Here is a 15,550-nt window from a genome sequence, read left to right as displayed (position 1 = left end):
GAGGAGGTGCTCTTGGATAGATGACTGTTCACCTTTCGGCTTAACGTCGTCATTAAAAATAAACCATTTTAGCTTTTTCGTGACATGCTGCTCTCGCCTGACGTGGAAACGTTGAGATGTTCGACCTACGTAGTCATTTCCACAATGACATTTAAATATGTATACTACATTACTAAATCATGGATAGGTGTGGCATCTTTCACAATTCCGTTAAGCGGGAGGTTGGTGTTGTACACAACACTTAGCGAAACGCTATTAAAGGTGGATTTTACAGCTAATGAAGCTTGCTTAGCCAGTCTTATTGAATTTTCACCCATATAAGGAAGGCGGAGGTGGACTGGGCAAGGATGTGGGCCGAAAGAGGGTAAGCAGTTAATTTTGGACTGAGTTGCCTTAATTGTCTTCTTGATAACTGTTTTGGGGTAACCTAATGAGAGAATAATTTTGTAAATGTTGTCAAGTTCTAAATCCAAACAGTCGGCCGTGCAAATTTTAATAGCTCTGTTGGTTATGCATTGTATGATCTTCAATTTTTGTTTGTTGGGGCAAAAAGAATTCCAAGAAATGTAGTGTGGACTGAAATTTTCTTTTCTGTACACAGAAGTAGAAAAGGTGTTGTTTGCAAAGTTTGCAGTCGAATTAAGTATTAAATTTTGATTTTGTCTTGTTTAGTATTTCACATTTAATTTTGTAGTCTGTATTGTTATCTTTTAAATTCCAAATGTAGTTTGCCATGTAACACTTGATAGTGTTTTAGCAGTTGAAAATGGCTTTCTTTCTTCTTTTTTTTCTCTCAAACTATTCAAACACCTTAAAATCATTTAGCGTGCTGGTTAGGCGAGTGAGAGGCTGAGTTCTTTGGTTGTTGTTGTAGCTTTTGTTGTAGCTTGGCATTAACGGCCATTTTTAATAAAAAGTAATGTTTTTCACTTTGGCTTTTGAGCCAAATTAGTAATTGGTAGTTCATTAGTAGTTTATTGTATTTTGTTTTATCGTGGTTTTATTAATTTGTAAATACACGTTTTGTTTCTGAAGCTGTATTTCGATATATAAGTAGTTCAAGCATTCTAACAATCTTATTTCTTTATAAATAGTCTAAGTTTAAATAATAGTTTAAGTTTAATTTGCGTTTGATAAATAAACTTAGCTAAGTTAAGTCTAAAAATTAGCTAAAGTAACAATCACCGATATTGTTTTAACGCGTTAATTCAGTTAACTGCCAGGTCAGCGTAACTTAAGTAACAACTCTGGTCGATTGGTTCAGCCAGTACTGTTGTATGTTGTATGTCAAAGAACCTTGTCCTTTAAACAACCAATGCCAAGTTTCTAACATAATATATAGAGCAACAATAACATCTAATTAAGCAACGAAACAGTACTTAGGATCCAAAGGAAATACTTTCAAACAAAGATACAGAAATCACAAATCATCTTTCAACAATATTAACAAAAGACATACAACGGAGCTAGCGAACTACATACGGAACTTAGAAGATAACAATACAGACTACAAAATTAAATGGGAAATATTAAACAGGACAAAATAAAAATTCAATACTTAAATCGGCTGCAAACTTTGTAACTTAGAAAAAATAGAAATCGATAAATTAGTTAAGAACATAACACTAAATAAGAAAAGCGTAAGACAAAACATATACATTCATTACCAAAAATACTTACAAAATACAAAATTAAAAACTAACTAAACATAAAACAAAGTAAAATTCATACCGCAAACACGAGTAGTTTAAAACATTTTTTTAATATAACCGTTTCCAAACTTTCTAAAATGCATAAATTAACAAGCACAACGTATTTTTCGAATTCAACTAAACGTAAAATAAACTGTACTACTACGTCATGATTGTTATAAAAAATTTCAAAATTTAAATTTCTGTTTACAACTGTAATAAACTTTAGCTTACTGAGGAGTACATGAAGTTTTATATTTCATGTACGAAACAGCTGTCTAAACTATTGGTTTTTATATAAATTATTAAATAAATAAATATATATATATATATAGAATTAAGTTATTTAATTTGATAAACTAAATTTTTCACACTGAGCCCACCTTAAGGGCTTTATTAATAAAAAAAAGTTTATTTCAAGATCTAAAACTCAAATGACTCGAGTTTCGTGCCTATGCACTCATCAGCTTTAAAACAAGTTTAAAATAAAGCACAAAACAAAAACACACGAATGAAAGTTAAAAAATTTAGCATAAATAGATTATGACGTAATAGTCATAAATTTTTTAACTTTCATTTGTGTCTTTTTGTTTTGTGCTTTATTTTAAACTTTATATATATATACAAAGGTTTATTTAAAGATGTAAAACTCAAAGGACTCGAGTTTCGTGCCTATGCACTTATCAGCTTCAAAACAAGTTTAAAATAAAGCACAAAACAAAATACACAAATGAAAGTTAAAAAAATTTAGCATAAATAGGTTATGACGTAATTTTGGAACTACTAAAAATCATGCATTACGGCTTGTGCAAAAATTAATCTACCAACAGACAATAAACTAGCAAAAATTCATATAACTTCAGTGAGTAACTATATATTAGGACAGTTAATTGAACGAAATAAAGATAAAATTAAGATTCAAATTAAAATTTAGATTATATTAAGATGAAATTAAAACTTGTTAAACTTTAAAAGCGATTTCTTTATATGTCTACAAGACGATACAAACTCGCTTCTTTTATTTAGGCATCTCTTGTCTTTCAGTGCATATACAACGGCTGTTGCTTCTTTGAGACACAGCCTACATATTGGGCTATTGCCGTCAGCTTTAGGCTGTGCTCTTTTTATAACTTCCCAGGATATTTCAAAGTCAATGCCGCTGCACTTTAAGCCACAAACATACTTCGAAAGTTCAAAGTCATTTTCATATATGCCGCCTTTAAAAGATTTTTTATGATTGGCATACCTGAATCTAAACTGAGTCGAGCACAAGCCGACATAGAACCTCGTCTCAACGCTAGAGTTAACTGTGGTCTTGTAAACGATGTTCTCTGAACGGCAATTGCCCCCTTTCAAATTATATTTACAGCTACCAGCGTAGCCACATTGACTTCGAATTCCTGAGTTTTCATTTAAATTTTTTTGGTTGTGTGCCTTAATGATATTCTCTAAATTTGCCGTACACGAATAAGTTATTCGCATATTATGTTTGTTTAAAATTTTTGTTAGCGGGTTTCGTTTATTGAAGTGTTTTTTGACTAGATTTATAAATTTTCTTCCAATATTAGTTTTTACCGAATTGCTAAAAGGAGGGTTTTACCAGATTACATTTCTTTTATGTTTTTGATTATTTTTTGGTTGTGAGCTCAGGTTTTTCAAATTTAAGTTTATTATCGTATCCGCATTTTTTCATTATTTTTTCATATTCATCTTTTGTCTTTAGAAAATTTTCTTCTTTGCTTGATCGTTTGTTTAGACGTTGATTTATTATGTTAGGAATTTGTTTTATAATATTTTTAGGGTGGCTTGATTGTTTGTTGGCATACATAATTTTAGCGTTTTGTTTTTTGTAAGGCATAAAAGAGATATCATTCAAGTTGAGCTTCACATCTAGGAAGTCAGTTATCACTAGTGGGGATTCCACAGTGACTCTCAACCCCATAGATCTGAAGAAGGCATGGGTTTGTTTTTTAAGCTTCTCAACTTTAAACCCAGAAGAGTTGGGCAATACAGCTAGACCATCGTCTCTGTATAACCCAACTCTATTTAAACCAAAGATATCTATTAACCCGTCTAACAATAAAAGTCCAACAAGTTCGCATAGTTCTGCGCCCATGTAAGATCCCTGTGCTACGTCAAAAGTGAGTTGGTGGTATTTACTCCCTTTTTACGCCACAGAGCTCTTTGTTCGCAGAGTACCGATTTGCAGGCATTTCTTAACAGGCTTAAGTCCTCAGCAGGTACGCTAATGTAATTATTAGCAAAGTTCAGTGATTTAATCACCAACTCTTCACTAATAGAAGGATAATAATTGACCACATCGAACTTAAAAAAGCTGTACTTCTGTTCCTCCAATCCAATAAACCAACTTAAGACTTGGTCTGTGTTGGTCCACTGCATAAGTTTGAATTTCAGACACACAGCTTTGTTAATGCGGTCGATTTGGACCTTACATATACGTCCTACATCAGGCTTAGTTGGGTTAATCAACTTGGGTTGATCAACTTGGGACTTTAGTTTGGTTGGTGATTAAATCACTGAACTTTGCTAATAATTACAATAGCGTTTACAAGGCCACAGTTAACTCTAGCGTTGAGACGAGGTAATTGTCGGCTTGTGCTCGACTCAGTTTAGATTCAGGTATGCCAATCATTTTAAAGGCGGCATATATGAAAATGACACTGAACTTTCGAAGTATGTTTGTGGCTTAAAGCGCAGCGGCATTGACTTTGAAATATCCTGGGAAGTTATAAAAAGAGCACAGCCTATAGCTGACGGCAATAGCCCAATATGTAGGCTGTGTCTCAAAGAAGCAACAGCCGTTGTATATGCACTGAAAGACAAGAGATGCCTAAATAAAAGAAGCGAGTTTGTATCGTCTTAAACATATAAAAAATCGCTTTTAAAGTTTGACAAGTTTTAATTTCATCTTAATATAATCTAAATTTTAATTGAATCTTAATTTTATCTTTATTTCTTTCAATTAACTGTCCTAATATATAGTTACTCACTGAAGTTTTATGAATTTTTGCTAGTTTATTGTCGATTGGTAAATAAAGATATTATTGTCGTTTTGCGAGATTTTTAATAGTTCCAAAATTACGTCATAATCTATTTATGCTAAATTTTTTAACTTTCATTTGTGTATTTTGTTTTGTGCTTTATTTTAAACTTGTTTTGAAGCTGATGAGTGCATAGGCACAAAACTCGAGTCCTTTGAGTTTTACATCTTTAAATAAATCTTTTTATTAATAAAGCCCTTAAGGTGGGCTCAGTTTGAAAGATTTAATTTATCAATTTAGATAACTTAATTCTATATATATATATATATATATATATATATATATATATCGTATTAAAGGTTTTATGCAAAGTTCTGGTCTATAGTGCTCGACAAATTAAATTGGAGCTAAATATTTATCTAACTATTCGGCTGCAAACTTTGTAACTTAGAAAAAATAGAAATCGAAAAATCAGATAAGAATGTAACACTAAACAAGAAAAGCGAAAGACAAAACATATTTATCAATTACCAAAAATACTTTTTTAACAAAACTAAAACCAACTAAATATTAATACAAAATAAAATTTAAGCGGCAAACACGAGTATTTTATAACATTTTTCCAACAATCTAAAAAAACTTTTCTAATAGCTTAAAACATTTTTCTAAAATAACCTTTTTAAATTTTCCTAAAATGCATAAATTAACAACTACAGCGTATTATTTCAAATTCAGCTAACTGTACAATAAACTATATCATTACTACGTCACAATTATTATAAAAATTTTCAAAATCTAAATTTCTGTTTACTATCATAATAAACTGTAGCTTACTGAGGAGTACATGAATTTTTATATTTCATGTATGAAACAGCTGTATAAATTATAGTTTTTATAAAGTGAGATAAATATATACATGTCGTATCTATAAAATATTAACACACATTAGAAAAAAAGCATGTATAATTATGTATAGTGTTTAGGTGAGTAGTAACTATAAACAAACTTTATGGTTTAAAAACAAAGTTTGGGATAAAAACATAAAAATATAAAATTGTCTACAAAAAATACTAATCTAATATTTTATAGACTCCGTAGATCTGTTCTGAAATTTATTTGAGAGCAGTGAAACGCTGTAAGTCGGAATAATGTTTTGACACAAAAACATATGTGGTATATATTCCAATAAGCTTAGCTTACCAGGATCTCCAGGATTTAACGCTTTTTAACGTTACTTTTAACGATACTTTTGAACGAAGACAAATTTACACGAATGGACAAAATTGCACGAGGGGATAAAATTGCACACAAACAAATTTGAACTGAGGGTCAATTTTTCACGAGAGTAAAAAAAAACAGAATACAAATATATATAAAAAAACAAAAAAATAAATAAAATATACTTTAATAAAAAACAAAAAAAAAAGATACTGACCGAGGGTAAGGGTTAGGGGTAACAGTGAAAGAAAAAATAAAACTAATAAAAACTATTATTAAGATAAAATTTTTAAAACAAACAAAGTTAATTTAAAAGAAAAAAACCTACCGACAGAGGGTAAAGGTTAGTGGTTACAGTGATAGTAAAAAAAAACAAATTTAAATTAATAAAAAAATAAAAAACTCAACTAGTGCAAATTGCCTGCTCGTGCAAAAGTTTCTTCGTGTAATTTAATCCTAGTGCAATTTTATCCCTTCGTGCAAAAGTATCTTAGTGTAATTTTGTGCCCTCGTGCAATTTTGAAAACTACCCATATATATATATATATATATATATAAAGGTTTATTTAAAGATGCAAAACTCAAAGGACTCAAGTTTCGTGACTATTCACTCATCAGCTTCAAAACAAGTTTAAAATAAAGCACAAAACAAAATCACTAATGAAAGTAAAAAATTTTTTGCATAAATAGATTATGACGTAATTTTGAAACTATCAAAATTCATGCAAAACGGCTTGTGCAAAAATTAATCTACCAACAGACAATAAACTAGCAAAAATTCATATAGCTTCAGTGAGTAACTATATATTAGGACAGATAATTGGAAGAGATAAAGATAAAATTAAGATTCAAATTAAAATTTAGATTATATTAAGATGAAATTAAAACTTGTCAAACTTTAAAAGCGATTTTTTATATGTTTAAGACGATACAAACTCGCTTCTTTTATTTAGGCATCTCTTGTCTTTCAGTGCATATACAACGGCTGTTGCTTCTTTGAGACACAGCCTACATATTGGGCTATTGCCGTCAGCTATAGGCTGTGCTCTTTTTATAACTTCCCAGGATATTTCGTAGTCAATGCGCTCAGTGTGAAAAATTTAATTTATTAAGTTAAATAACTTAATTCTATATATATATATAAATATATAGTGGTGGACAGCCCATCGGGACCATATATGGAGAGAAAAGTTTAGCAGCTAAAAAAAGTTTTAAAAAACATTGGCTTTGATGTTACCATTGAAGCCAATCTGTTTGTAACAGACTTCCTAGATGTAACTTTAGATCTACTTAATAAAAGCCACAAGCTGTATAGAAAACCAAATGCGCATACGGTTTATGTGAATAGCAAGTCAAACCTAAAGATATTGCCGTAAAGTTCATTGTTTATTACAGATGGCATAAAACATCTCAACTTTGTTGATGATGGCCGAAATAAATACTGGCTAAAACTTATCAAACGAGCGCAGACTATAATCTCACAATAAGCTGACAATGTATGAGACGTTGGGGTGTGAATGATTTAGCTATGCCATTTTTTTAACTTTACCCACAAACGGTCGATTCAGTACGTTGTACTTAACCCCGCTTGGTTAAGATCACAACCGCGGTTTCTCGCGATTATTCCTGCCTGATGAGTCCTGATTGGGCGAAACCGGTCGTAGGATTGTCTCGGTGCTGTTGTTGTCGATCTTGCGGTAAAGTTGATTGTTTATTAATGTAATAAAGAAAGGATACTATATAATTCGTTGTTATTATATATTACAGTGAACTTGTTTCGCTAGGATCTGTTGTTAACAAATTCTTAAATTTATATTTTTGAGTAACTAATTATATATAAATATATATATTTGATTATGTAAAAAACCATATGTTTATACGATCTTTTCGTATATGAGATGTATTACCTCATATACTCATTAGTAAAGCTAAAGTTTATTAACAATGTTTAACCCTACTGCTGAGTATATAAAGTAATGATTATATGACATAACGATCCTTACGTTTTTTTTTTTGCTTAATTTCATGTGCATCTTAATTTATGTTTAAACATATTATTGTAATAGAGTGACTGAAAACAGAATAAAAGTCTTTTATAGTCAAAAAACACTAGAGACTTTTTAATACAGTAACCTGCCATCTAGGTACGAACTGCCGGTATGGTACGCACTTTTTAGCCGAAAAATTATATGTTCATATTGATTTTTTTTTACTTTGAAGTTTAAAAAACAAACCTAAAAGTAGTAATATAAAAGTATTATACTTCAGAACTAATTATACTGTGTTAAATTTGAATAAATTAAAACAAAATGACCAGAAAAAAAGTTATGCACTCACAAATTGTATATAACATCAAATATTTAAAACAATTATATTTAAGTTTATTTATTTAACGAAAGTAAAGAACAGTGCAATTAAAATTTACATACCCCTATGGTAATACATAAGAATAAAAAATACTTCATACACAATTAAAAAAACAAAAAATGAACAGTGCAATTAACATTTACATAATCAACGGTTGAAATATAAATGCAAAATAATATTTATATAAACAAAAATAACGAACACTGTAATGACATTTACTTTTCTTTTGATTGTAACATAGATTGTAAATGCTTTTAAGAAATATAGAAATACTGAATAATAAGTAAGCAAGAGTACAATTGTATAAACTTAAACTAGCTTTTTTGAATAAACATTATTTAATAAAAGAATGGTCAAAGTTTTCATAAATTTATAATTACTTAAAAATATTTAATAACTTTGTAATTTTTTAACGTTCAAGGAAATACAACAAAAATTAAAAATTTGTGGGCTGAAAATAAATATACATACATAAATAAATACTCACATATAAATAAATATATTAGAAAAAAATATCCAAGACTTCTACCATACTATAAACAAGTATTTTTTGTTTTTATGTGAAAATTTTTTGTTTAGGTATTTTGCTTTAGTAGTCAATTTGTAACTTTATTGGCTTTTGACATGTTTGTGTTAGGCTTAAAATAGGTAGTTAAAGACCTAAATTTCCTAGGTACGCACTTTTATGCTGTGTTCAAAGTGCGTACCTAGTTGGCAGGTTACTATACACAATAAAAATATTTGTCGAATTTTGTTTTGATTTTTGAACCGGATAATCAAGGACGTTAATGACATTGTGTTTAGTGACAGGTGTTTTTAGCTATAGTTTTAGTTTACTTTTGTTTATTAAACATTTTAATAAAACTTGTTTATTCAAAAATATTTATTTATAGTCTTTTATTGTTACATACTAGTAGTAAGCTTTTAACATTAATACTAAACCATTAAGAGTATTAATCAAACATCTTGATTAAAAAGAATGCAGTTTAAATTCTAAAACTAACTGATAAAGAATCTTTTGTAATTATCAAAATTTTGTATTTTTTTTCAAAATCTTCGAATAAGCTACTTTGAAAAACTTTATGTAAGTATATTATAGCAATTGATAGAAGGTAAGTTTTTCCTGTTCCTGTAAAGCCTAAAAAAACTATTTAAAGTGTAAGGTATTTTTAAAAACTCAAAAGAAAACTGTACTACAATTTTAAAACTAAGTCAATAAAAATAGTTTGTTCATTTAGAATATATTTTTATTACACAACTTAAAAAACATCAAATTTCACATCTATTAGAAACTTACCATCAACAGTTATATAAGGTTTATCACAGTTTTCACTAAACATTTTCACTAGATGTGAAAAAAAATATTTCTGATCTTCATCTATTTTGTACTCATTTCGTATATTACTAAATATTTTTTTCTGAAAACATAAAATTAAGGAGCAGTTTTAATTTTGGCTCGAACTTGTAGCATTTTTATTATATATCTAAACTTTTCTGTTTTAGTTAAAACAAATTAATTGAAAAAAAAAACGTCTCAGTATCATAAACAGGCTTTTAAAAACTTTCTAACCAACAAATCTTCGTCCATAAGTTGTTTTTTTTCTGTAATGTATTGCAAAAATAATAAACTTTATTTGTTAGCTCAATTTTATTTAGGCTTAAAAAAACTTATTATAACAAAACTTAATATATTTGATACTAAAAGTATCAATACTTATGTTATAACAACTATTTTCTAAAAAGTATATGTTTTAAAACTAATAAAGTTTCTTTGTGTTAAAAATACATTTTTACGCAGTTTTAATCAGGTTGTTAGGTTTTCAAATACCAATTTGAAAGCTTCATTACTCAGTGTCATTGAGTTACACAGAGAAATTTCGTTAGTTTTATAAATTTATTACCTTTGAATTTGTTGTTATTATGTTCCAACAGAATTGTTTCGTTTGAATCTATCACTAGAAAAAATCGTTTATAGCTAACATTGAAATTACTTTTGATAATGTTGTAGTAATTTTTAATTCAAATTAACATACAAAAAAGTATAACATACGATACTTAAAACAACAAATTGAATAAAAAAAAAAGTACTAGATAAAGTAAAGCTTAGCATCTAAACAATAACAAACTGTGCACAGTAGCTTCTGGATTAGTAATCTGTTTGTATATTGGTGAACGTGATAGGTATTTATTGATAACTTCATAATAATCATCATTGAAATTTTTTGTTAAGTGAATAACAAATAAACCATCTAAAATTTAGTTCATTTTAAGGTAACAGTCAACGTTTATAAAAAAAATTACACTAGAAATAACGTAATAGGTCGTTAAATTTTGGTGGGAAAAATGCCCATTTTCAAAAAAAAAGAACTGTTTGAACTAGTCAAATTTTAATGCCCTTACCAAGTTTCTCTGCCAAATAAAAAATGGTTTTTCTATTATGAACTTTTGTCCGATACATCTATTACTTTTATAAACTAATACTATTGTTTTAATATCCTGTCAAACATTTATCTAAAACTAAATAAACTAGAGTAGATACCATCTTTTCTTACAGCTTGCCAGGACACTGTGTGAGGCTGATTAGTCTAAATGGGGGGTAGGCAAACTGCGGCCTGCAAAGCATAAACCTAGGGCAAGAGATATAATTTTTAATCGAAAACATAACTTTTTAAAACGATTAAAACAGTAAAACACTTTTTTTTACAAAAATTAACTTTGACTTTTATATGAAAGCTTTAAGTACAAACTACAAACCAGTTTTTATAGAATTCAAAAATATCATTTAACTTTTGAGAAATTTATTTTTTGTAAAAAGTTTCCGATACAAACGTACGGACCGCAAATTTTTCGGGTTCAATTTTCTCGGAAATTTAAAAAATCATTGAAATCTATCTCCTCCATCATTTTTCAAGCAATCTTCTACAAATTTTCAGGAAATGTTCCTTATATTATAAGAAAAAACCGCTATTTATGAATTTTAATAATTAATAAAAATAAAAATTTTATGTAAAAAATTTAAAAAATAATCTTTTTTTTTCAAAAATAATATATGCTTACAATTGTTTTTTTAAAGTCCATAGTAACCTTTTTTTATAATTGTATAAAGATTAGACTGTAAAAGTTTAAAGAAGATTGCTTGAAAAATGTAGGATGAGATATATTCTAAATAAAATAGTCTTTTTTCGTTGTTTTAGTTTTCCCTTCCCGTAGGGAGCCTATTATGTGGCCCGACTTTGACTAGTCATATCTCAAAAAATGATTTAAATTTTTTAAATCGATAAAAAGTATCTTGAAGCCTAGAAACAACTCTATAAAATAAGATCAACTTGTATAAACATGGCTTATTCCCCCTATGGCCTTAATTTAAAAACTAGTAATTACTTAAGCTTTACTGATGCATATTTAATCACTTTTTTAGTTTAGAACATGACTTTTATATTGATTACTTGAGTTATTTTAAATGAAAACGGCCCGTAGAAGACATTTTTAGTAGTGCGGCCTGTGGCCAACTTTTCCTGAGAAAGTTAGCCCTCTAATTATAAAAGAGTGCCGACCTCTGATTTTAAACTAAAAGAAATTGGTATATATGGTGGATAATTTACGTTTAATGACATTTGTATTGTTTTTCATAGAAATCTACAGTTATCGCGAGAAATCTTTGAGTAAGTGTTTACATGCCTTTTTATGATTAATAAAAGCTAGTCTCCCTTAAAAGCGAGCGCTAAACCATTTATAGCTGCTACTGAAAAAAGTGTAACTGTCTTTTTTCTTAATGGTGCAAATTACTATTTGTTTAAATCACAAAGTTTTCTTCTAAAACCTATCTAAATTTAAAACATAACTTTTAATAGCACAGGTTATTATATTTTGAATTCCTTTATTAAACAATTTGTTCGTTTACCAAGTTATGAGAACTTCTTATTGTTAAATTATTTTACTAAGCATTCAACTAAAAAGTAACTATAAAAAAAAACAACATTTATAAATAATAACAAATTCAACAGTACTCTCTTTTATTACACTAAGCATATTTTTGTGTGTTAACAAATTTAATAAACAAGTTAACACACTTCAAGGGAGCTCTGTAAAAAAATACTGTAAGAAAAGAATAGAAGCCAAAGTAGGTATATATATACGTTTATCAAAAATAAGAATGAATACTGTAAATTGTTGTAAATTAATGGTCAATAATAAATACAATATGTAATTTTAAATCCGACTGTTATATAACTATATAATGTTTGTTATTATTAATTCAAAATTAGATAAAGTTAAGTAAAATACAAACCAAAATAACAAATCATAATATAAAGCACTCACATGAAAGTTAAATAAATACTTGTTAACACTCAGGTACATGTGTTCGTGTAATAAAGAAAGAGTGTTGTTTAAATTTGTTATTATTATATACTCCAGTGAACTTGTTTCGCTAGAATCTTTATTAGAAAACGCCTAAATTTAAATTCATAATTTTTAAGAACCAGTTGTTTGGTCTTTTTTTGTACAAAATTAACTTAAGGTAAGAAAAAAACTGTAAGAATAAAAATATTATAAAGATACTTAAAGCTACTTTAAATATTTTTTTAATAAAAATCTACAGATACATAAAAACAATATGATAGATTTTTCGTTTTTAATCGAAATAGCGTTACAGTTCTTTAAAATGCCAGGTTTTTACAGACTATTTTATTCAACTATTTTCGAATTCCAGGTTATTTGATTTTATTTACATAAATTGTCAAATTATAACTTTTTCAGGATTCCAGGTTTTTTGGCAACCCTGTATTCTTGTTTGAAGGATATTTCCGCACACTTGTTAGCTTGACATTTTTAAAGTTTTTGTACTTATAGTTTATTAAAAGCTTATCGTGTCATTTCGATCACTCAACAACGGTATTGCTAAAGTGACATTTTAACTTTTTTGTAAACGTATCTGCTTTGTCTCGTTCTAAAGAGATTTAGAAAATATGTGAAAAACGAGGAAACGGTATGAAAAGCCGAATACCGCGAGAGAAGCGCATAAGCGTAGGCAAGGACGTATTTAAGCGTCGCGTATTTTTAGCCATAGTTTTTGAGCATTATTTTTGATTATGTTTAGGACGTATTTTTGAGTCGCTTGAGCATAATTTTTTATTGGGTATTGATTTATATTCTTGACGTCGTAACTGATTTCCATTTAGCAATTCACTTAATTTATTTTTAAGATCGTAAATTGTTTATATTGTAGAACAAATTTTGAGTGTTAATTAGGTTTACTAATTAGAATTTAATTTAGTTAAGCTTATAAGTTGTATTTCTGGCACTTATTTTTATGCTAGATAATATGAGGCCTCTTGTAGAGTACATTTAATTGTAACATACTTTCACTAAAACGATTAGTAGCACTAATCACTGATATATGAGTATGAGTGCTAGCAGCAAGAAATCCATGCCTTTGTCAGCCTATGACCGCTCGAGGTTGGCGTGCTCAAGCCGCTGAAAAGGTATTAAATGCTAGTAAGCACATACTAACAAGTAACCCTGAGCCGACTAACATATCAGACCGACATAATATGTTGTCAAACGAGCCAAAAATATTAGTATTAAGAGCTGAGGGCTATACTTTACTTAATTTTGTCAGCTAACTTAAAATTTATACTTCTTTAATTTTTATAACATTTTAATAATACTAATGCTTAAATTTTTACTATAAATACTGTTAAAGTATTGTAAAGTCTAATTTAAAGTACATCGTCAACCCTAAAAAATATTATACTTCTATTTTCAAACATTAGATTTCTTTCGGACTTTATTAAATGTTATCAAAGTTTTTTATACACTGTTAACAAAATAACTTATTATGTTTACTTATTGCTAGTTTATTATACTTATAGTAATAATCGATTTTTATTTTCTTATTAAAATCTGCTTCTTAAAGAGTGCACTTTGGTTTCTAGAAACTTATTTTAATTATTTGATGATCATCAAAATTTTGAAAACAAGTTAAGTATTTTTGTTTAAATACTTTAATAACCTTTTGCATGCTCAATTTATAAAACGAAATAATCATGTTAAATTCATAAACTAATAAAAAAATTATTTTATTCCGAAAAAACCTTTGTTTATTAAGTTGTTATGTATATTACGATAAAAAATTAAAATTATCAAGTTTAAAATGACAAAGATTTATATGATCAAGTGAGATATGATCAAGTTTAAAACAATCAAATTTAAAATCTTCAAGTTTGATATGGTCTACTTTTATATGATTGAGTTTCTTATGAAGTAGTTTAAATGATCGCAAGTTAGAAATTATAGTAAAATATTCAAAACACAGAAATGCCGTGCTTTTTTATCTTCCCCGCATATCAAACAGCAGTAAGTTTTTTTTTACTGTAGGCTTTAATTAACACATGTATTTATTTCGTCACTTCAAATCTAAAATAAATATAAAACATTATATAATTGTAACATTTTTCAGGACTTAAAAATATAACTGTTAGCTTTTGATAAGTTAAAAATATATTATGAAATATCGATTTATAATACGAAGCATATCTGCTATGTCTCGTTCTGAAGAGATTTATAAAACACGCGGAAACGGTATAAAATAAGAACACCGCGAAAGAGAGGCGTTAGTGTTTTCGTAGTGTAGGTGTATGTGCTTAGTTTTCGAGCACTACTTATGATTATGTTCCAGACGTATTTTAAAGTCGCTTACTAAGCATTATTTGTTATTGAGCATTGATTTATATTCTTGACAACATCACTAATTTTCATTTGGCAAGTCACTTAGTTTCTTTTCTAAGATTGTAGATTGTTACATTGAAAATAAATATTGAGTGTTAATTCGCATTTGTTTACTAACTAGAATTTAACCTAATTAAACTTAAGTTATATTTCTAGCACTTATTTATAGGCTAGATTATACTAGGCCTCTTTTAGAGTAGGTTTAATTGTAACATACTTTCATTAACACGATTATTAGCAGTAAACACTGATATATGAGTATGAGTGCTAGCAGCAAGAAATCCATACTCTTGTCAGCCTATGACCGCTCGAGGTTAGTCACTGAGCACGCAACGCTAGTAATTGGATGCTAGTAACCACATACCAACAAGTAACCCTCAGCCGACTAACATATCAGACTGACACAAATTGATGTCAGACGATACAGGTAAAGAGCTAGTATCATGAGCTTAGGGTTATAATACTATGACGTAACTATTGGCTTATTAAGTACGACCATACCATGCTATCCATTTAAATTTAAAATTAGTAGTTAACTCGAGT

General features: G+C 28.4%; 2 protein-coding genes across 2 annotated transcripts in view; both read right to left on the bottom strand.

Annotated features, from left to right (window-relative positions):
- LOC145834850 (uncharacterized) overlaps positions 1-9,365 on the bottom strand; it is a 40,084-nt gene extending 30,719 nt beyond the window's left edge. The window contains exon 1 of the mRNA XM_082942368.1: positions 9,283-9,365. The gene's annotated coding sequence lies outside the window, so the exon portion shown is untranslated. The remainder of the gene's footprint in view (positions 1-9,282) is intronic.
- A 1,016-nt stretch (positions 9,366-10,381) lies between these two features.
- LOC145833450 (uncharacterized) overlaps positions 10,382-15,550 on the bottom strand; it is a 48,399-nt gene continuing 43,230 nt past the window's right edge. Inside the window, exon 15 of the mRNA XM_082940627.1 lies at positions 10,382-10,527. Within this exon, the coding sequence (XP_082796753.1) occupies positions 10,382-10,527 (146 nt within the window). The remainder of the gene's footprint in view (positions 10,528-15,550) is intronic.

Source organism: Thalia democratica, chromosome 4 (genome assembly GCF_965202585.1).
Source record: "Thalia democratica chromosome 4, ktThaDemo2.hap1.1, whole genome shotgun sequence".
In the NCBI taxonomy this organism is placed as follows: Eukaryota; Metazoa; Chordata; class Thaliacea; order Salpida; family Salpidae; genus Thalia; species Thalia democratica.
Note: the sequence above shows the minus strand (reverse complement) of the source record. Positions and strands in the feature narration are given on the sequence as shown.